Source organism: Quercus robur, chromosome 2 (assembly GCF_932294415.1).
Source record: "Quercus robur chromosome 2, dhQueRobu3.1, whole genome shotgun sequence".
Taxonomy (NCBI): domain Eukaryota; kingdom Viridiplantae; phylum Streptophyta; class Magnoliopsida; order Fagales; family Fagaceae; genus Quercus; species Quercus robur.
The window spans coordinates 14828855-14852260 of record NC_065535.1 but is presented as its reverse complement, the minus strand read 5'-3'; the positions used below and the strand labels follow the sequence as shown (position 1 = coordinate 14852260).

Below are 23406 nucleotides of genomic sequence, written 5' to 3'. Positions count from 1 at the left end.
CATTCCGTTCGTCCCTCATTTATAAGTCTTTCAGTGGGAAATTCTGATAACTACTTGCTTCCCCTCGGACAATTCAGCTGTCCCGGACAAAGGTCCAAAGCCCAACCTGTCATTCTGGGCCTTTATCCCTACATATATTATATTATTTTATATTTTTTATATAAATTCTATCTCTAATTTTTCTTTTATATATTCTATTATAAGCATTTGTTTTCTCCTTGTTTTAGTAGTAACTTCGCGACTCCCATCCGTTTTCTCTCTTATCCCGTTGAGAAAATTTGGATATTTCGGCCCGGCCCGCTGCCATCATGCATACAAACAAACCTTTTTCCCCTCTTGGGTATAAATAATGTGCCGACTTTAAAAATGGGTTGCGCAGTAATTCTAAATTCATCATCGCCAGAAGCCACTAACGGCGTCGAAGACCAAAATTACCGTTTGCAATTTCTTGATGGCATTTTTGTAAATAATTTGAGAACCAAAAAACACCTAGAAGGGGGGTCTATCTTTGGCTAAGTCTCATCGGCAAGTGGATCGCGGTGGCTATATCTAACGGCGAGTCACGGTTCGCGGTGGCTATATCTAACGGCGAGTCAACAAGCTCTACTCAGAGGAACCCGCTAGTCGTTTTTCTATTCATGAACAAGCTCAAGCTCTACTGAGAAATTTCCAAAAAATATGCACAGACCACTGTGAGTATCGCACTACACTACACTACTATAAATTTCTTTCACAATCGGATTAGCATAATCCGTACACATATGCCCTAACAATCACCGTGCTGTTTTCTTTCACAGAGCGAGGTTTCCTCTGCGTTCAATTGCGGACTCTTTGCTCAAATCGAATCCGCGCCAACATGTATGCCTCTGTGCTATGAATTTTTTTCTGATTCTGTTAAATAGTGAATGCTTTCTTTTTCTTTTTGTCTGCAATGTACACTGTTTGGTAGCTGAGAAAAGCTCGGAAATTAAAGCAACTACTTTTCATATCCTTTTTTTTTTTTTGACAATCATTATTGTTACAGGGACGAAGAAATGTGGCTGAAAATATGGGGTACTCACGAGCCCTTACTACATCAAAGGGTAAATAATCTAAGAAGCTTCAATTTGTAATATGTTTGTAGTGACTGCTGTTATCTTAAGCTGTTTATTTGTGCCCAAATGTCACCAACTCTTTTCAAAATCTTGTTAATTTATGGCATTTGGGTTCAGAACTAGGGTAATCATTTTTCACTCTGTGGTTAGCATATGTAAATATGACGAAATCCGCTTAAAGATGGGGGTGGCCCTTGTTAATGAAAAGATGAGGGAGAATCGCTTGAGATGGTTTGGTTTTGTTTAGAGGAAAATGATTAATGTACTGTTAAGGGAGAGTTAATTCAAGTTGAGGATACGAAAAACTGTAGAGAAAGGCCAAAAATAATATTAGTAGAAGCAGGTAAAATGTACATGTCAATTAAGGAAGTAACATAGATTGTAAATTCGGATGGAATAGAGTGGAGGAAAAAAAATACATGTGGCCAACCCTGACTAATCTGTTAAGATCCATAGCCGACCCTACATAATTTGGGTCTAAGGCTTTGTTGTTGTTGTTGGCAGCTAGCATATTTGAATTATATCTTTTGGTGCATGAAACAAAAAAATGATGTCTGTGTATGTACAAGGTATACTGTAACAATCATCATTGGGTCCTATTCTATATTTTTCTACTATCCAAATAAAACACAAAGCCTTTGCTCTCTTTGTTTTGGGTTGGCTTGTAAATCTGTTTCATCATTCTACTCTATTCTTGGCTGGATTCTCTCTCAAATCAGATTTTAGCATGTGCTTTTGTACTTAATATTTGCCCGATATTCAGTATCTCTTGATCTTGGAAGAATGCATATACATTCAATTTTAACTTTGACTGTATTGAAGCAAATGAATGTTTGATTGCTCAGATTTCATGTAGGTTAAAATGTCTTTTTACATAGATGAATCAATGCATACAATAATGTTTGGTTGTGGTATGGTAAATATGAAGAAGTGATTGATCGAGTTCATGTTCTTTTTTTCTTTTGAAGAAATCTTGAGTGTGTAGAATTCCAAATGCAGGTCTTGAATTTTTGGTGTATGGAACAGAATCAACTACAAGATCCATGCAGATGCAAATTGTTGATGCACTTCACTTGGGTGACAGAAGCAAAGCTTCTAATCTGCTTTTAGATCTTGGCCATGGAAACCACTCATTGAGACCTGATGATTTTGTTCATATTCTTAACTACTGTGCCAGATCACCTGATCCACTGGTAAGCTGAACAAAATTGAATTGTAGTTCACTCGCATATTTGTGCGTGGAGGTAGATTTCTGCACCAGATCCTCTATCACTATGAATGAATTCATACCCCTCCCCCTTGGGCCCCTCCACAGTGTTGGTAGAAATGTCAAGCACACTTAAGCACATAGGTCTCTTAGAGCCTAGGTGCGAACACGTGTCTGATTTATTATTATTATTTTTTTTTTTTTTTTTTTTTGAGAATGGCGTGTCTGAAAGTGAAACGCACATTTTTCATACATGATGAATAATATTCTCTAATATATAGTTTCATACATATAATTGAAGAAGTTAATAAACTCAACATAGTAATATTTTTTCCTATTAGCTCAAATAAATTGTGTAATTGCACAAAGTTTTTATATTCAAAATTTACACAACTTTTTTTGTTATCTTAAAGTTTGTATGTATTAAATTTGAAAACAATTATCAATGGACGATATGATAATAATCTTATCATATAAAGTTAAGACATAACATTCTAAATAATTCTCTTATGTTTTACTATGATCAAAATAAAGTATATGGTTCAGTGAAAATAAATGTAAAAGGCAAAGACCAAAAGGCACAAGAAACCTTTTGTGTAGTACAACAGCTAAATAATAGTGTTTTTATAATAAATCAGTGGTCCATGTCTTCAAGATCAAGTGATTGATATTAATTTCATATATTCTTTTAACAAAAAATGAAGGTAAAAAAGTGTGCCTCGGCAGGTTTTGCGCTTCTTCCAAAAGCACCAGAAAAGTGTGTATGAAGCTTGCTTCATTTAACAAGCTCTGCTTTGGCCAAGCAAAACGTTGAGACCTTGGGGCTTTGAGCATTAAGCATGCCAAGTGTGCTTTTAACAATTCTGGACACCCTAGTTCTGCATTTTTATTCATTCTTACTCTCACCTTGCCCCCACAATGAGAAAATCCTAGCCTGACCTCTGTTTGTAGAGACTCTGAAAGAAATAAAATAAAAGTTAACAAATTGTTCAAACACAATATTACATATAGTTATATTCTTAAGTGGAGAACACTTTGAGAATGCATCTAGTGGTGGGTAACTATACCATGCTCCTATTAAATTTGGCTCACCCTTGGAAGGTGAGAATGATATCCCGTATCTTCTACCTTTTATCCTGCATGAGAATGCTCACTGTTTTTGAAACTCTAGTCCCAAAATTACAGATTAATTCTTTTTGGGTGTAACATTAATGGAATTTGTTTCTTTGTCATGCAGTTTGTCATGGAGACTTTGAGGTTAATGGAGGAAAGAGGGATTGGCCTGAATGAAATATGCTATTTGCTTATCGTACGAGCTCTTTGTAAAGGGGGTTACTTGGAGGAGGTATAAGCCAATTATACAAACTTAAGCGGTATTTTCATAATCATTTATATATGCTGGTTTTAGTGTGTGTTGATTAGTTTGATGTCATACACACTACCAATTTTTAATTTTGTTTCTTGGACAGTAAGTCATTAGATGGGTTTATGTGGCTGTATCCTAGGAAGGGTTATGTGTGTGTGTGTGTGTGTGTGTGTGCGCGCGCGCGCGTGTGGATAGGAATTCATCTGTGATAGGTAATGTCTGGAATTACAATTGTAGTTATGGCTGTAATGCATGTACCCTTAAGTTTCATGTTAGTTGATACAAGTGCTGTCTATTTCTAAACTGCAGTTATAATGAACTAAACATTCTTGTGTGTTGTACCTTGTTCAGGCCTTTAATTTAATAAATTTTCTTGGAGAAAGGCAAGGCATCTATCCAATTCTATCTGTGTACAATAGTTTCCTTGGAGCTTGTGCCAAAATGCGAAATATATTTCATGCCGATCAATGTTTAGATCTGATGGAGCGTCAAATGGTGGGAAAGAATGAAGTGACATATTCAGAGCTTCTCAAGGTGTGTAAACTTAACAGTGTTGGTGTATGTATGATTCTTGTTATTCTTTTTTCTTCATTATCTCAAAGGCCAAAGCTGCATACAATTATTAAGTGATAGTTATTCTTTTCTTTATGTTTTTTATTGTTTCAGCTTGCAGTTTGGCAGAAAAACCTGTCTGCTGTTCATGAGATTTGGAAGGAGTATGTCAAACACTACAGTTTCAGCATTATTTCTCTACGAAAGTTCATTTGGTCTTTTACAAGGTTGGGAGATTTAGAATCTGCATATCAGACATTGCAATATATGGTGGCTTTAGTCATCAGGGGAAGCATTTTCGTTAATAGAACTGCTGAAGGAAAGCTGTACCCTTACAGAATAGACATTCCTATACCTTCAAATGGTGAATTATGCTCAAAGAAGTTTGACTTGAAGGGTAATGAACATTCTATTCCTTCCGCATACCGTAGCATAGAGCAATGCACTACTTCTAGCTTAGAAAATAGAGAAGCTGAGAGTGGAAGACTAGGTGTGCTTAATAGATATGAAAACATGCCTGTAAAGAAAGTTTTGAGGTGGTCTTTCAGTGATGTGATACATGCATGTGCACAAGCTCAAAATTGTGGGTTGGCAGAGCAATTAATCATACAGGTAGGATAACCTGTTCATTAAGCTTGCCATTGTTTTGTTATGCCTGAACCTTCTCTTCTGATAAACCAAATCTTTATTGCAGTGGAAATCACCAAACAATTTTTTTTTTTTCATTGGAAATTATGTTACCATTGATCTTGCACATTAATGTTTCACTTTTTCCTTTTGTCCTTAACTTGTCATGCATGTGATTCATTATCAAATCAGCTTCTTATCGTGTACTTACATTAGGGTCCATCTTATTTTGTCTAGATGAAAAATCTTGGGTTGCAACCATCCAGCCATACATATGATGGTTTTGTTAGAGCAGTTGTTTCTGAAAGAGGTTACAATGATGGGATGGAAGTGGTAAGCTATGTTGGTTTACTTCATAAATCAGTTGTCTTAAGAACTTGTTTTCTTCAAACTTGCTAAATATCTTCTATTTCCTATTTGATCTTTGTTTTAAATAAGAGATGTTTTCTTCTTTCGCCATGATTTTGCAGTTAAAAGTAATGCAACAGAGTAATTTGAAGCCATATGATTCAACTCTTGCCACCCTTTCAATGGGTTGCAGCAAGGTGCTAGAACTGGATTTAGCCGAGTCTCTGCTGGACCAAATTTCTGAATGTTCATATCCTCATCCTTATAATGCTTTTCTTGCAGCATGTGACAGAATGGTGAGTTAATATTTTAATGTGAAACTCTACACCATAGTTATTTTCCCTATTCTCATTCTGCAGAGTCAGTGGAGTGTCCCCTCCATTGAGTGTTCACCTCCAATCCCTAAAATTAGGGTTGTTTGTATTCGATACATGGTACTTATCATATGATATGTATCAAATTGGGAGCAAAAGGATATATATTGTATGAGTGTATAGAATGTGTATCTTCTGATTCATAAACACATGAATATTTTTGGGTTTACACAAATTTATTAATTTTGAATTGATAAGTTACATACTCATTGATGATGTGGGTTCTAGTTAGTTCAGATGGTAAAATGTTTTTCCGTCGAATAAGAGATTTGGGGTTTAAATCCGGCCTACACCAAAAACCAATTAGTGTCTTGGGCCTAATGATAAAGAGCGATCATGTGAATACCATAGGTTGAAATTCTATAGTATCTATCAAAACAAAAAAAAGTTGCATTTCTCATTGATGCAGGGCAATAGACTCTTAGAGGGGGACTTGTGTTTGGGAAATAAAAGAAGAATAAAACAAAGGATAGGACCTAAGAATCAGTATCTAGGGTTTGCTTGGAATAAGCAACCTTGGTGCAAATTGTGCTCCTTTTATTCTTGATTTAGGAGAAGTTATTGCTTATTTGGCTCTGATAGTAAGATGCTAGGCATATTGAGCAAGTCATTTATGTTAGCTTGGGTGTCACTATAGAAGCATCATTAGGATTTTTTCGCAACTGATTCTGTACAAATTCATCTCCATAAAATGATTATTTGTGTTCATCAATCAGTTGAAGTTCACACACTAGATTGCAAATGCTTTCTGGTTTTTATTATTCTCTCCATCAATTCAAAACGACATTGCACTAATTCTGTAGGACCAACCTGAACGTGCTGTGAAGATATTGGCTAAAATGAAACACTTGAAGATTCTGCCAGATATCAGGACATATGAGCTGTTGTTTTCATTATTTGGTAACGTGAATGCCCCATATGAAGAGGGCAATATGCTGTCACAGGTTGATGCTGCTAAAAGAATAAATGCTATTGAAATGGATATGGCGAAAAATGGTGTTCAGCACAGTCATTTATCAATGAAGAACCTGGTAACTCCTAGCCTCATTATCGCATTCCTTTTAATTGGAAACTGACTGAAACAGAGATGACTGCTTAAATAAAGATTGAATTATTGCTTTGGGTAATTTATTAGTATTTTCCCATACACTTTTCCATCTATTTGTGAGATAACAAGGTGTACTTGTATGTACTGATGTTTACAGAAACCAGTGACATGGTGTTTCCCTAGTTAGACCATGGTCCACAGTACGTAAATGGTGGCACAGTGCAATTTAGGTTTTCCTCCTATTTAGGATGGACTCTTTGAATATTATTGACCTGGATTGGGAAAGAAAACTTTATTGACTAAATAGTTTACAATTTTTTTTCCCTAATGTTTTCTTGGTAATTAGAATCTGTCTGATGCTATTTTGGGTGAAACTGCTTTTGTCCCATTGTTGCACTGATAGTATTTCATTTGCATTGAATGGAAAATGATACAGTTCTATTACATTTTGCTTGCATCAGCCTCTTATTATTAACAAAGTGCTTTAACTAAAATCATCTGACCTGAAGCTATTGTGGTAGACATTTTGTTTTTATCACTCAGGACCCCAGCTATGGTATTCATTCCATTTTTCTTCTCTTCAGTTGAAAGCCCTTGGAGCAGAGGGAATGATACGAGAGCTGATCCAGTATTTACAAGTGGCAGAGAACCTTTTCTGCCGTAATAACACTTATATAGGAACACCAATCTATAATACAGTGTTGCATTCACTTGTTGAGGCTAAGGAAGTAAGTACTTTCCACTCTACCTTTAATCATTTTAGTTGCTATTCCATAGTGCATTGGTGTAATTTATCAAATGTTTATCTGTATTATTTATGGTTGACATGCAGAGTCAGATGGCAGTAGAAATCTTCAAAAATATGAAATCATGTGGTATCCCCCCAGATGCTGCGACTTATAACATAATGATCGATTGTTGTAGCATTTCAAGATGCTTCAAATCTGCATGTGCACTGGTTTCTATGATGGTGCGTGATGGGTTTTATCCACAAACATTAACTTACACTGCTCTCATAAAGGTAATTCTTACTTCTTAGTACTCTCTGGTCCCAGCAGTATGTGGTCTGAAATATTATGCATCTAACAAAACTGCGGCCTTCGAATGTATGTAACAAGAAAGAGGTCGGTTCTAATTAGCTCAACTAATAAAGTTCTTTGTTATTGAATAAGGGACATGAGTTCACGTCCCGTCTACACCAAAAATCAATTAGTGTCTTGGATTGATGATAAGGAGTAATCATCATGGAGTGGATTCCATAGGTTCAAATCTTATCTAATCTATAAAAATTAATAAATAAATAAAAAGAAAAAGAAAAGAAAGTGTAATTTGTGCAAAGTACTGCTAACTTATAAAGTAATCTTATGTCTTAACTTGTTTCTTGTTTCTATACTCCAAAACGTTCCTCCACAATTTACTTTATCAATTTCCAATATTTTGCATTGATTTAGTTTGCCTGCAAATTATGAACACACTTCATATGAAGCTGAACCATGGTTGCATGTTAGCCTACCAACTATGCACAATGTTATAGTCACAACTCATAACTGAATTTGGAAATATTACAAATCTAATTCAAATCTTTTATCATTATATAAGGATTGCCCTTCAGATGCAAATTGCCATAGTAGAATTGCAGACCCCAACTAAAATTAATGATTTGACATTATGTGCACTATTGGGGGATTTGGCAAATACTATATTCAGTTCAAAAAGTGTAGAACTCAACTTTTACTGCTATATGTTTCCCTTGCCAAGAAACATTTCTTATTGAAATAAATGGCAGATAACTTTATAAGTTGGCTTAACAACACTTAAAAATTTTACTGTTCTTGTGGGAAAGTTTCAGCTTATATTTTTACAAATACAAATAATCAGTTTTATGGGATGAAGTAAGATCACTCAAAACTCAGTTCCATCTTACTAATTGTCTAAATGTCTTCTCATGGCCTACGTTGGTCAACCATTTTAATCTCATAGTCAACTCAACTCAACAATTTTGATCTCATAAATTCCTTTTTGCATATAGATTTGGCCTACGTTCTTTCCAATTTCTCATCACCCTAGATCAGTTCAGTTCATAATCTTCTACTTCATCACTACATCAGCAGGTGCTACCCTATAGTGCTCGTATATTAAATGTAGTATACCTTTATTTTTTATGAAATCCAGTATATTTATATTCTCTCCTGCCTTGTCCCTCCCTTTTCTGATAGCTACTCCTATCTTGTAATTTTTCAGTGTTCACATCCTTATATTAGTTATTTAAGCATATGAAAGATGCTTCTTGATAACCCAATTCCCAACTTATTTTCAAGCATTGCTTTTCAGGTAATATGTTGGAAGAGTTCCTTTGTTTGTTGTCATGCCTCAATATTACAACATACTTTGGCATTAACAGAGTGATATGTCATAATAGGCAATGATTAATTTTTTTGATAAGTTATCCTGAAGAAAGAAAATTTTTCGAAATTTTTGTTATGTAAGGGCAAAGTATGGAGTACTATTTATCCAAGAATAGCAAAGTATAGAGTATTATTTATCCAAGAATGTGAGGAGCCCATCGATATATTGAGTCATTGATTATTATTTGTGCCATCAGTTAGCTACTTATTGTTGTAAAGAATGCATGCTAATTTATCACTAAAATTAGTAGTATGTCCGTGCAATGTGCAATTTAATTATAAAATATATGTAATTAAAGAAAATAATCAAAAACTATCTTAATAATTAGTGAGACACTCGAAAAATTAATAGAGTTTCACCTAGATTAAATTAACATCTTAATAATCAATCAGCTACACCGGAAAAACGTAATAATTTTATGATGTGTGATACATATGTTAAACCACCACATATGGTTATGAAGAGGGGAAAAAAACCACATGTCAAGCCACTTTGTGCAAACATGAAACACCGCAAACACAGTATGTATTAAGTAATTTTTGTTATAATAAAACAAAAAATTATGACAGATGATCAAATTATCAAAATAATTAAAATAAATAATAAACTTTACTTTAGATTTTCCTTGAAACTTTTGGTAATAGAATTTTAGTTGGAGTAGTATTTTTTAAAAATTTCTTAAAAGTTAGGTAATAGAGTTTTACCTAGAGTAAACCATCTAACGATTAATAAGTCACTTGTTATTTTGATAATATAGTTTTATCAAAAGTGATCTATCTTAATAATTAATGAGTCACATGGTAAAAATCCATTATACAATGTCTACGCATACATTGAACCACTTGGCGCAAAAGGTCCAACTTTTATTATATAGTATATAATATTTTCTATGATTGTCAGGTTTGGTGTTGATAACACAAAATATACACTGGCTATGGAATCATACTCAATACTGAGCTTAATTTGTTTCAGATTCTGTTGGAAGAAGAGAATTTTGATGAAGCATTGAATCTTTTGGATCAAGCATGCTCAGAAGGACTTGATCTTGATGTACTGTTATTTAATACCATTCTTCAAAAAGCATATGAAAAGGTACTGTATCTCATGTCCTCTTCTCCCTTCCCATCTCTCTTCCTTTTAGGCATCAAAACTGAAACCTTTCGCATTTCTTCAATTTCAAAAACTTAAAGACGGTCAAAATAAAAATAATTATATGTCACAGATTGTTTACATTTCACACATGTTTCGCTTGTCATTCCTTAGATATTGGAAAAGCAAGTTTCGGGTTGCTTTGTGAACCTTGTTACACTATTAATTTTAGATGGTTGCTTTTTTCTCTATTAATTGATTGGATCTGATCTGTGACATCATCAGTTACGTGTGCAAGCTATCATGCACTTCGTACATATGTACATTACAAAATAGAATTATATTTCTATATAGATGTTGCTGTTTAAAACTTAAAAGTTTTTAACTTTTCTATACGACAAATCCTCACACAGCACTTGTGCACATATATACATGTTTGGAAATAATGACATCTATTGAAATATTTCCATTTTTAACTTAAGCTTCTAATCTTGTCTTCTATTTGGACAACTTCCAAGATTCACCTGAGTGTCAATGAGAGTTGGAAGGGCAAAAACACCTTACTTGCTGCCTATTTTTGCATCACATTTTTTTCTTTGGGTCAAATGCATATCTTTATCTGATTTCCAAATTAGCCCCTCTAGACCCTTTATTGCCATACCTACTTATTTGGTGCCCTTCCCAATGGTATCATGACAATACATGCAATGATGCACTTGTGCTTTAATATAAAATACAGCAGATGTAAGTGCAAATTATCTTCCAATGGATGTCAAAACATGTGCCAGATGCTTGCTTGGTTAAATAAGCCATTAATATTTTCTCTCTTTCACACACATTTTTTTTTATAAGTCAACATGTTATCACAAGTGTGATAACTAAGCAGTAAGTCCTCAACCAGGCTATTAAAATGATAAAGTACCTTATGTTCGACCTATATAAGTATAGTCAGGGTACCTTATGTTCAGCTAAGAGCCATGTAGCTCAACTGGTTGATTGGTGTTTCAAACGGAAACATTTAGGGTTCAAATTCCCCCACTCCTAACTATCAAATTATAAAAAATTAAAATGTAGTTTGATTTATAATTTCTTGGGCATGTCAGTCTAGTTGCTTTTTTTTTTTTTTTTTTTTGAAACATTTTTAATTTCTCTATTTCTTATTTCGTATCTCAGGGAAGGATTGATGTAATTGAGTTTATTGTTGAGATGATGCGCCAAGAGAAAATCCATCCTGATCCATCAACCTGCTATTATGTGTTCTCTACATATGTGGATCGTGGTTTTCACAGCACAGCTTTTGAAGCATTTCAGGTTTTGAGTATGCGTATGTTCAGTGAAGAAGATGGAATTGATCATGAAAAGATGGAATTTGAAGACGATTTCATCCTTTCTGAAGACTCAGAAGCAGAGTCACGGATTCTCGAATTGTTCAAAAATTCTGAGGAAAACATTGCCGTTGCACTTTTGAATTTGAGGTGGTGTGCCATGGCTGGGTTCCCAGTGTCTTGGTCACCTGATCAAAGCCCGTGGGCTAGAAGACTCTCAAGAAACTATGATAGCAGAAAAAGAGCTGCCTAATTGATGTAAGAATGAGATATGTTTGGATCAACTCTGATCTTTTGAGTTGCTCTTAATTGTCATGTGGCAAGGGCTTTGCAAATGTCTTGATAGTTAACAGAGGATAGAGCTTCTTAGTTTATCAGTGACAGTCTGACAGGCTCCAAAAGTATACTGTACAAGTACCAGAGTTATGAAGCCATACTAACCCCAAAAAAAGAAAAGAAAAAAAGAAGCAAGATGTGGAGTCGGTGATACCCACAGGACTAGTTGCAATTTTCTCGTGAAGCAAATCTGCTGACCTTTTAAAAACTTTAGAAAATCCGAGATATGTGTGAGACTAGCAAAATAAGCTGAGCTGGACAACGAGGAGTTGCGAACTCTTAACCATTATTGGTGGTTCTTGTGCTGTAAAATTCGCAGTGAATGCCTCCTTTTTTTTGGGTGGGGCGGCGATATGGTTTGATGTATCATTAATTTTTTCTTTATAATTTACAACCAGCAAGATGAAATTGTTTGGAATGTATTTTTAATTGCGATCATGATTCATTGCAATCCCGTGTAACAGGTCAGAGTTACTAACTAAAGAGAAATAAGATGAGAAGTACTTTGAGCAATGATGGCAGAAAGTTGACTACCTTTACCTTCTTTTACCTCTCAATACATATTCATAGCTTTTATGTTTAGGAAGACTCATACTTAAATTTAGCCATACTAAAATGGACTAAAATGCTAAATTAATGTGACTTAACAAAAACGTAGTAACAATAAATGATATGCTTAAAATTTTAGATATTACAACTTTGAGATTTATATATATTTTTAATAAATTTAGATTTAGATTATGAACTTTCAACCCAAACATGTTTTTTCCATTATTTAAGTGCACAAAAATAGATTGAAGTGGACCAAAATTAAGCAAAAGGACCGAATATGAACAAGTTGGATTGAATGGACCAAATAAGAACGAATGGACCAAATAGGACTGAAGGGGAAAATTGGACCAAAGTGGACGAATAGGACCAATGTAGACTGAATAGGACTGCCGTCGACTGAATAGACTAAATAGAACCAAAGTGGACAAAATGGACGGAATATGACTGAAGTGGATCAAAATGGATAGAATAGACCGAATAGGACCAAATAGAACCAAAGTAGGCAGCATGGAACGAATAGGACTAAAGTGGACAGAATAGAACCAACGTGGACCGAATAGAGCCAATGTAGACTGAATGAACTGAATAAGATTAAATATACAAAATTGGACCGGATAGAACTTTAGTGGGCAGAATGAACTAAATAGGACTGAATGGACCAAATTGGACCAAAGAGAACAGAATGAACCAAATAGAACCAATGTGAACTGAATAAGACTTTTGAATATTTATCATTTTTATTTCATTTTTAGGTCTCATATATCTAATATCTATTTTAGGTTTTTTTTTTTTTTTTTTGTATTTTTTAACTCAAAACTAAAGAGTTTAGCCCAAATACTATAAAATTTCATACATTTCAATCCAAAAATTAAGAAAAAATTGAATTTTTGAGCTAAAATTGAAAAAGAAAACCTACAAAAAGAATCAATTTAATGTTCAATTAGTCTAAAATGCAATGAAGAGGGACCGAAATTGGCCGCATGGACTGAGTGGACCAAATTGGACCAAAGTAGACTTAATTTGACCGAATAAAAATTGTTTAATTTTTAGAGAAAAAAAATTATCTTCAAAAAATTAAAAAAAAAAAAAATTATACATTATATTTAGGGGTGTTTGCGGTGTGGTGCGGTTTTGGGCCATTTTTAGCACCACACTTTGCAGTACAATTTAGCCAAAATCATAACCGCACCGAACCTCATTTTTGCGGTCACATGTGCGGTGCAGTGCGGTTTAGAGTTTAGCCAAAACTATAACCGCACCGCACCTCATTTTTGTGATCACATGTACAGTGCGATGTATAAAATATGGTTTGAAGCCGGTATTTTTCAAATTTTGGGTTTTTCTTGCCCAACCCAAAATTGATCTTTCCCTTTGTTTTGGGCCAAGTTTTTAACTATTGAACTAGTTTTTCTTTATTTTGGGGTTGGCTTTCCTAATCAACACTTGCTTGGGTTATTTTATTATTATTATTATTTTTGGTTAAAAACTAAGGTTATTAAACTACTAATAATACATTTAATATTAAAAAAATAAATATATTAATATATAGAGAGGGTGCAATACGGGCGGTTTGTACATTTTTCTTATTATAAAACCAAAAAATGCACTGCACCATACAATGTGGTGCACTATTAATTGCGGTGTGGTACAGTTATATCATTTTGCAAGTAGTTTTTATGGTTTGGTGAACACCCCTAATCATATTCCAATACAAAATAATTATTTATTTCCATGCATCACATGGATCCACGACTAGTATTTATATAATATCTAAAAGTTGAAACATAGTATTTATTATTGCTATGCTTCTATTAAACCACATCAACGTAGCATTTTGGTCTATTTCTGTTCATTTTGGTCTATTTTGGCCCAATTCGGAACTGTAGGGACACGACTATTTAACGGCCAAATAATGATGTTGGGCTCGCACATGAAAGATCCCTCACAATATGATTTGTAGAGAGTGGGTTTGAAAGGCTTGCCTTTGGTCGCGGGGCGATGTTCCGGTCTTGATTTTAGAGGAATTCATATAGAAAAAGGAGTTGGGTTTGAACATTTAAACCCTATAGCGTCGTATCCTGTGGGGTCGGACTCCTCGGACTTGGTCCGAGGATCATTAAGGTCTTACCCCGGTTACCCAACGGTGGGTTTTTTCTGTGATGTGCATGTGTTGTTAAGATGTTTTCACCCATGGAGTCTTTCTCCTGGAGGTGGGATGGGAGGATCTCCTTTTTTTGGGCCCCCTCCCTCATCCAGATTTACTTACTTTTTCTTTTATATTAGCCTGCGTTCGCTGTCCTTCGTCCACGTGTAGGGCCAACCTTTACAAGACTGATATTTGTCCCGTCAGTCTAATCCCAGAATTGTTAGGGATGGTTGATAAAGCTGAAGAATACGGCTCTGTTAGGTGCAAAGTCTTATCTGGGAAGGGTAGTAAGGGTAACTTTCCCAAGATATTTTAGATCTCCTTACAAATTTGTTCCTATACCTCTTTTTTACCCCTCTTCTCAATGGAGCTTTGGGTCTGCCGAGGACTAAACTGTCCTCGGCTGCATCTCCGGGTCATTTTTTGCCTTATATTTTTAGGCTCAGACCATAACCTTTTTCGGCTTGGGCCTTTGGACTCCCCATGAGCAAGTGGGCCTGGCCCATAAATTATTGGGCCCCACAGGAACATTTAGGCAAAGTGAAGAGATATGAGTGACATTAAGGTGCAAAAGGATGCATGTCTAAAAATTTTAAGCCCCAAAATCTTGACGGGAGATTATAGAAACAGGATGGATGCATGTCATAAAATAATCCAAGAACTCCAGACTCTCTTGATAGTTATAAAATAATTGAAAAGATGCATGTTTGAGACAAAGTACATACGGGGATTTCGCTAGATGTGCCTACAAATATATCTTGGCTTTTGAATTAACATTATCAATCATTTTGACTATTAAGATTTGGGAAAGCCTACTCCGTGGCAAGTTAAAATTTTTCCTTCTCAACCAGCAGTAAATCATCCATGGATTGATCCTTCAGTTTAAAATGAAGAACACTTTGCTCCAACAGCACCTTAACTTCTGTTCTTTGCAATTCCATCCACAGTAATTTAAACATTTTCTCCTGGAGGCAATTCTGCGAGCTTTGGGGTAGTCCCAAGCACTCGTTCCATATCAAAACGGACTTCGATGTTACGAATGCTGTAGCCGACCACCATCAGCCAATAAAGAAGCTTGGCAAGTTCTGGTGCACTAGTCTCTGTTGCACTTGTCTGTTATGATAGATACAAATTTCAATAGGTTAGTGAATATCTCAAATGATAATATATCAAAGAGACCTGGCAACAATCAGTATAAAACAAAATATGAACATCATCCATAAGCATCAGAAATTAGATGCAAGTTATTTGTTAAAATGAACAAAAAAATTTCTAGCATGTTCACTGAAGATTTGACCAGAAAAATTCATGGATATAATAGCTTAAGTTTATGACGGAGATAAATCCAGTTCATCTCGAATTAATATAACATTGGCAATTTGGTTCCACTGTTGCTTAGACCATAAAGCACTGAAATGTTAAGTCAACTAAGGGTAGAGTCATAGAGCTTAATACTGCCTAATTTCTAAGAAAATATTAGCCATGATTTGGAAATTTTCATGGATGTCAACAGTTGCGTTTTCAAAACATTTTCTGCTCAAGTAATTATCATACTATCCCCTTTTTGATACTAAACAATATCATACTCCAAATAGTGTTAGAATAAGTAAAAAGAAGGAACCCTGTCAAGCAAGATTTTTACAGTTCTGAGACCCCAGCTTAATTTAAAATATTTCAATCAACTTCACCAATTTACCATATTGCAACACCAGTATCTTGGAGAATTTCTGTGAATTCCTTCGTTACAAGAGGATAAACTGGAATTTAAACCTTGTTGAAAAGATCGTAGCAAACCTTCATTTGGCTAGGATCCGAAACAGCCAGAAGGCGCTTTATGAATGTGTTCATTGCAAGCACAACATCCTCTCCAGCACTACTTGTCAAATCCTGCAAAATGTTGAAGCAATAAATTGTTGGAGAATCAGGGACACATTATAACAACGATATTACATACAAGAGGACGTAAGGTTTCATTACCTTCAGATTCTGGGGCTCAAGAGACTTGAGATATTCCAACAATTCATTTTGCCCATTTAATGATTTTCTACCAACTTGACGATTTAGTTCCTCAACCTCAGCTTCAAGTAACTCTATGTACTTTTTAGCATCAATTTTCTCAGGACCTGAGACATTATTCCACCTAATAACTTCACCTGACACATTCTTCTGTGTACCGGGTGCATAATCTGGCGCATCCTGTAACAGTCACAGTATCAGGTCAAATAGTGTACCAATTAGAGCAGAAGTTAAATAACTATAGTACTTATTCAAAAGACACCTAGAGCATTTTTTAAGAAGAAAAGAAAAGGCTATACTCCCTCAGAAAACCAATTTATACACCTGCATACCAGGTTTTTGCACCTAAAATTATTTAAAAAAATACCTTCCACCTAAAACCTGGTGAAAGAAACAGAGATGAATTCCTTGCATTGTTATTGGTTTAGAAAAAGTAGTCTCCTCACTACAGAACAGCATCAACTTAACCCAATGGATTTTTCATAGCTGACCTGACGATAAAGTCTATTAGCAACTTTGAATGGTTATAACTAATCACGAGGAAGTCCTATCATCACCATGCACATCATATATAAGCCCCAGATGAATTATATTGTTTTTTTTTTTCCTTCCCATTTATCACTGAGGTACTGGCATACAGCATCCTGTCATAATGGACAGCTACAAAATGAGGCACATGGTTCAAGGTTCAAGCACAAACATCCTCTCCCCTTTGAGTGGTTGCAAGAGTCCTTGTAAATGAGTCTCATGAACTTGCGATTAAATTATCTAACAATTTTGATGTTCTTGTTCTTGTTCCTCTTCAAGAGTGGCAATGCTACAAAATTTGTTTCTTAAAGACAAAGAGCGGGTGCCCAGAGAGGGGGAGGGGGGGAGGAGGGAGGTGGAAAGGAAATTGCCTTTTTATCTTGTGCATCAGGAAGGGCAACCTGCTCCAAGCTTTGTTGTAGTTCCAATCGGTATTGTGCATTCTTAAACATGTATCCAGTCATCATGACACTGTACATTAGCTGCGCAAGGTTTTCAGCAACCTGAAAAGTCAAGTGATATTAATAAAACAAAACTCATATTTCAGTGAAAATGTACAACTCAAGAGAGGGGAATAATAATGCTAAAAAAAGCACTCATGAAAAAATCAAACCAGCTTAAAATTTTGAAGGGAAAATACAAATTATACCCCTGCTTCAAATTAGGTCCTGGGTTTCTAATTTTATCAATTATATTCATTCTTTTTGTTCAATTTCAGTATTAGGTCTCCATCTATTTCACACCATTTACTAGACACATGTATCAAAACGTTTGTGTTTTACCAAAGCAAATTGATGCTTCAGAACCCCCACAAAATGACATCATTAGTAGACTCTCTCTACTCTCTTTTTGAAATTCACCAGACCAAGACTGACCATCAAAGCCAACAAGCAACACTGCCACCTTTCCACTCCAAACCAAAATACCACCCCCAAATCTCAGAACCCATTCACTTCAAAGAAGATCAAATCTCAGAACATATTCACTTCAAATAAGAAAAAGTAGGGAAAAAACAGAACAAAACAAAACAACGTACCACCCAAATCATAGATTCAAATAAGATCATTTTCCCGCATTTTCTCATGAACCAGACATACCACACACAAACTCAAAAACACCATAACCCAAAAATTTCCCCCCAAAACAACTTTTTTTTTAATCTGTAAGAGAAGAAATTCATTGATGAAAAAAGGTTAAAAGATTAAAAAATAAGAAAGTTGAATAGTGTTCCCATAGTATCCATAGTATACTAGGGATACTATGGATACCAAATAAAAAAACCAACACGAGGAGTTTTAAAACACTACATGGCCCTCCAAGGGAAATGTCAGTCCCCCCACTCCTCAATGTTTTGTACTAAGTACTAGCTTTCAATCCTTAAGCTTTGGAAAGAGTCCAGATCATCCTATCCTCTTGAGAATGGCGTATTTTGGCAGTATACAAATCCTTGAGAAACAAGTCCATGAATTCTAGTTCTCAATCATGTAACAAAAAACAAAAAAGAAGGATTTTAGTGAAGCACCCATTTGACACATCCAAATAACCAGCCAACTTTGCTTATTTATTCCTTGCAAACTGAAAAAGTTCTGGCTATTAATTCTTAGTAGTCACCAAGAGCTTTGTAACTCAATGATATTTCTTGGTCTCCTTTATGAGGACAACTTAGGTTTGAATCTCCCCTCCCCATTTATTGCAACAATTGAAATATCAAACAAGATCTTGAGACCCTCGTCTCCCCACCAATAGTCATGCGAACAACGAATCTTATTACCTGTTGCACCTCATATTTTACAAAGCTCTCAAACTCTGTACATCAACCTCTTCAGATGTTCCGTACTTGATTTTAACCACTCCACACTAAATCCATCTCCACCCCAAACCACCCAATTGAATGGGAAAACAAACATAATCCCAATTAATCAAATTGAACTTAAATTCATCCCCCAAATCATCCCCAACTGAAATCCCACTGAATTTTACCCATTCTATTTGCAACACCGATAGGTTGTGGGAAAAGAGAGTAAGAGACATAAAATATGTAGGGAGACTGAAGAGAGTACTTTTAATTAAAGTGAGCCTTCCACACTTTGACAGGTATCTCTTTTTCCAACTTTCTAGCCTTTTCTCCATTCTTTCTAGAACATCATCCCAAATAGCCCTAACTTTAGAGAAAGCTCCTAGTGGTCCCAGACATTTTAATGGTAAGGCACATATTTTACACCCAAGAATGTCAACTAAACTTTCCAACCATAAAACATTTTAATGGTAACGTCTTCAATTATCTTCAAACCATAAAACCACCTCAAAAAGTAACAAGGTGCAACAACTACCATACCTCTTTTGGCCTGGAATCACACATGATAAGTGTATCATCTGCAAAAAACAAGTGTGAGATCCTAAGAATATAACTATTCGCCTTTACAAAAATCTTAATAGGAATCCCCCATCCACAACTTTTGAGATCATTCTACTTAGAACTTCCATCACAGAGACAAAGAGGGGTGAATGGGTCTCCTTAACAAAAACATAGTAATTGCAACAAAAAAAACCACATCAGTATTCAAAACTGAACAATCAAAATGCAAGAATGAATCCACTTCCTCGACTTTTCCCTATAAAAAAGAAATCCCAATTTAGAGGATCATAGGCTTTTTCTAGGTCAAGTTTACAAAGCACTTCGGGAATCCCTTTCCTTCATCGACTGTCCAGACACTCATTAGCAATAAATATTGAGTCTAATATTTTTCTTCCAAGAATAAAAGTATTACACATGTTAGAAATGAGCTCCCCCATTACGTTCTTCAGTCTATTCGAGGGGAACTTAGCCAAGATTTTATATTAGGGTAATCAGTCTAAAACCTTTTACATTCACTGCCCTTATTTTTTTGAGAATAGGAATAATAAAAGAAGCAAACTCTTTTAAACATACCTTCCTCATGGAAATATTTGAAGAAATTTAAGATATCTTCCTTGACCATATTCCAGCAGACTTGGAAAAAGGTCATTGCGTATCCATTAGCAAGCCCAAATCCCAAATTCAAGACCAAAATTTTGTTTCTTTCCCACACTTTCCTACCAAACCAAATAAAATTAAATAATTTTTTTTACCACCAGCCATGGACAAACCCAACCATGGCCAGGAACCACTTGAGCCACCACCTCCCAAATCAAACCCCAATCTAACACACAACCATAACAAACCCTAACTCCCAAAATCACCAGCCATTGCCACCCAATCACAACCCCATGCCACCACTTCCACGTCTCAACACCTCCCCCCCCCCCCCCCCCCCCCCCTCTCTTCTTAGACCGACTCAACAACTGAATCAAAGACACTCTAAGCCACTGATCTATCAAGCATTCCTCACACCCTGTTGATGAAACCGAGCCACTGGCCCAAAATTCCTTCAAATGGCTTCTGTCCCTTGAACTCATCAAACCAGTCACTGTCACCTCCAAATTCCATTTGCCATCATCTTCTGATCCCAACCGCTATGAACTTCAAACTGCAGAATATGCTGCCTAGAAATCACTGCCTTGAGAGGAAAAAAGGACGGTGGAGTCCTTGACAGAAAAGAAAGAGTAAGACTTAAACAAGAGAAGAGAGAGGGTCCAAAAAATACCCCTTTTTAAGGGAAAATAGCATCGTTTTGTGGGGGCTATGATGTCAATTTGCTTTGGTAATATGCAGACATTTTGATAAACGTGTTTAGTAAAATGGCATTACAGTGAAATCAACAGTGGCCAAGAATTAAAAGGAACATGACTTTAATTGACAAAATTAGAAACCCACGACTTAATTTAAAACAATGGTAGAAGTGGTTTCCCCAAAATTTCAATAGCCATTTTCAGGCATAATATTCAATTCCACAAATGCATTTGTACATAAAAAAGCAACTACACTTACAGTGGTAACTGTTACTGCAAAAAATTGTGGTGGAAGTGTTCCAATCATATTTGTCACTGTTTGGCGCATAGCATCAACTACCTGAAAGGTGAGCATGAAAAAGAATTCATTTCCACCAGGAACACATGACCATGGATAATAAAAACCTCCAAGTAACACTACAGCGGCATTATATAATATCGAACGCATGGGCAACATACCTGTTGAGGTGCTCTCTTCACAAACATCTCCATAAATTCTGGCTGCACATTTTTGACATACTCCAATAGAATTTCTCTTCTGGTCTTTGGCTGTTGATTTCAAAAAAGGGACACAAACATACAATCAACTATGACTACAACAAATCAAGCGCAAACCATTCAAATCAAAATATTGGGGAAGTGGGTAACATTTCCCTAGACAACAATTCCAAAACTTGGTACAGCATGCTGAAGCCAAAGGTTAAGCAGCACTTCACATTTGAGTGTCTTGGGCTGTAAGGCCTCACAATTCAGCTGTGATCTTTGAACCAACATAAAATGGGGTATCATTAAATATATTGCCTAGGCTAATAACACAACAACAACAACAAATCCTTAGTCCCAAATTTTCGGGGTCGGCTATGGATCCTCAACAAGATTAGTAAGGGTGAGCCACATGTATTCTTTTCCTCCATTATATTCCATCCAAAGTCATAGCGTCTGTTACCATCTAGGCCAATAACAATGGGACAAAATATTGGAACCAATTATCCTATGGTCCAAGTTATAATAGGAATTTCTCACTAGTTCCATTCCAACTTCTAGCCTGTCGAGAGGGCATAATATTATTATTAACCACAGCACACATCATTTAGGGTAGGAAAAACAAAAATGGTATCTCTTTTTGATAGTATTATCTAAATAAATCTACATCTATCTCAAATTTTCACTTCTAATTAAGTTTTCATAATACCCTCCTCGCCGTTCTAGTATATAATACCATCATTACTAATAACTACCTTAATGACCTACATTATCCTATATAAGCCATGAAAACCACCATAATTTTTTCATTCACATAAGTTCACAAAAAAAGTACAAAAGCATAAATCAAACAATACACTCATACATAAATGTGTAAAATGTATATCTACACAGAGAGAGAGAGAGAGAGAGAGAGAGAGAGAGAGACCATAGCTCCGTTGGGAGGCTTGGAATCGCCGGAGCCGTTGGGAGCTTGGTTCTTGGAAGAATCATAAGCGTGAATTGTGAGAGCAAATCTTCTTCCTCCACTGTGCTTGGTCCTTATCGTGGGGAAGTTAATTACAGAGCTCCAACGATGCGAGCAATGCGAAGAAGAAGTAGAAGAAGAGGAAGAAGAAGCAAATTGAGGTTGAGGAACTAAGAAGGGTTTCACTGTTAAAGAATACATTTTGATAGCAAATCAAATAATTTCCTTTGTTCTCTCTCTCTCTCTCTCTAACTCGAACCCTAATTCCTTTATATCATCGCCATTAACAATAGCAGAGAGAGAGAGAGTGTGTGTGTGTGTGTGAGAGAGAGAGAGAGAGAGAGAGAGTGTGAAAGTATAATGTCTATGTTTTTCTTGTGCTGGGAGACTGGAGTTGTCAGTTCCAAGAGATGAGGGCTCGTTTTGCACGTGTGACAATTGCTGCCGGACCACCGGAATATCGGTTGTTGGAAAAAAAAAACAAAACTTCAAAGTTCAAATGGAAAATGAATAGAGTAGTTCATATTAAATTTTATTTGTTTAGTTCAAACATAAATACATAATAAAATTTTAATAATATTAAAAACAAATTACTGATCATTTTTTATTATTTCCAATAAAAATATTTAGGATTCAAATAAAATTCATTTTTTATTGTATATGTAGGGGGAAGGGCCTAGAATCGTATATTGGGCCTTGGGTTTTATTCGATGACACAAATGGGTCTGAGAAGAAGCAAATAATTATGAGATATTTCTGAACCAGGTCCCATTAGCACAGAGCAAATGAAAGGTCGTCTGAGGAGTACATCCTCCTCAGACTTAATGAATATGGTTCAAAATATATAATCCAGTAATTAAAGTGACCTTCCAAGAAGCTTCAATGACGTAGATGTACTTCGCGAACACGTGAGATGGAAAAAAACCTGAAAATATATAACAGAATGCTGTCACCACCACATTAAATGCACTGCAGCTACTTTTCTGATGGGACAAACACTCAAGTAGAGATTCGGATGATCAACAAGTGGAGGGTAAAGATTATTCAAAGGAGGATATATAAGGTGAATGACCCTTTCATGGAGTGGGGGATCAAAAAGGAGAAAGAAAAAATAGTAAAGCAATCTAAATCATTCTGATATTCTAGAGTGAGCATTATATCCAGATTTAACCTCCTCGAACTAAAAATTTATTAATATCAGCATCCTTGGTTCGTGTTTGAATGCCATGCAATTCAATACTAGCCGTTGTCCAATTTATTAGGACCTAGTTCTTTGACCCATTTCTCTACAAAT

At 35.6% G+C, this 23406-nt stretch overlaps 2 protein-coding genes across 2 annotated transcripts; one reads left to right on the top strand and one right to left on the bottom strand.

Annotated features, from left to right (window-relative positions):
- Positions 1 to 263: 263 nt before the first annotated feature.
- On the top strand, positions 264 to 12194 carry LOC126712546 (pentatricopeptide repeat-containing protein At1g76280). Its single transcript, XM_050411908.1, has 14 exons — positions 264 to 692; positions 798 to 858; positions 1025 to 1082; positions 2094 to 2287; positions 3539 to 3646; positions 4019 to 4201; positions 4334 to 4831; positions 5084 to 5179; positions 5317 to 5490; positions 6372 to 6599; positions 7201 to 7344; positions 7449 to 7637; positions 9995 to 10114; positions 11285 to 12194. Exons 1-14 carry the CDS (start codon positions 679 to 681, stop codon positions 11687 to 11689), a joined length of 2472 nt encoding a protein of 823 aa, XP_050267865.1. The 5' UTR covers positions 264 to 678; the 3' UTR covers positions 11690 to 12194.
- Positions 12195 to 15088: 2894 nt separating this feature from the next.
- LOC126712545 (uncharacterized) lies at positions 15089 to 22583 on the bottom strand. Its single transcript, XM_050411907.1, has 7 exons — positions 22074 to 22583; positions 21122 to 21211; positions 20922 to 21002; positions 17386 to 17517; positions 16448 to 16666; positions 16265 to 16357; positions 15089 to 15583 (listed from the first exon to the last, which is right to left on the bottom strand). The coding sequence occupies exons 1-7, from the start codon at positions 22311 to 22313 to the stop codon at positions 15422 to 15424; spliced, it is 1017 nt and encodes a 338-aa protein (XP_050267864.1). The 5' UTR covers positions 22314 to 22583; the 3' UTR covers positions 15089 to 15421.
- Positions 22584 to 23406: the final 823 nt, after the last annotated feature.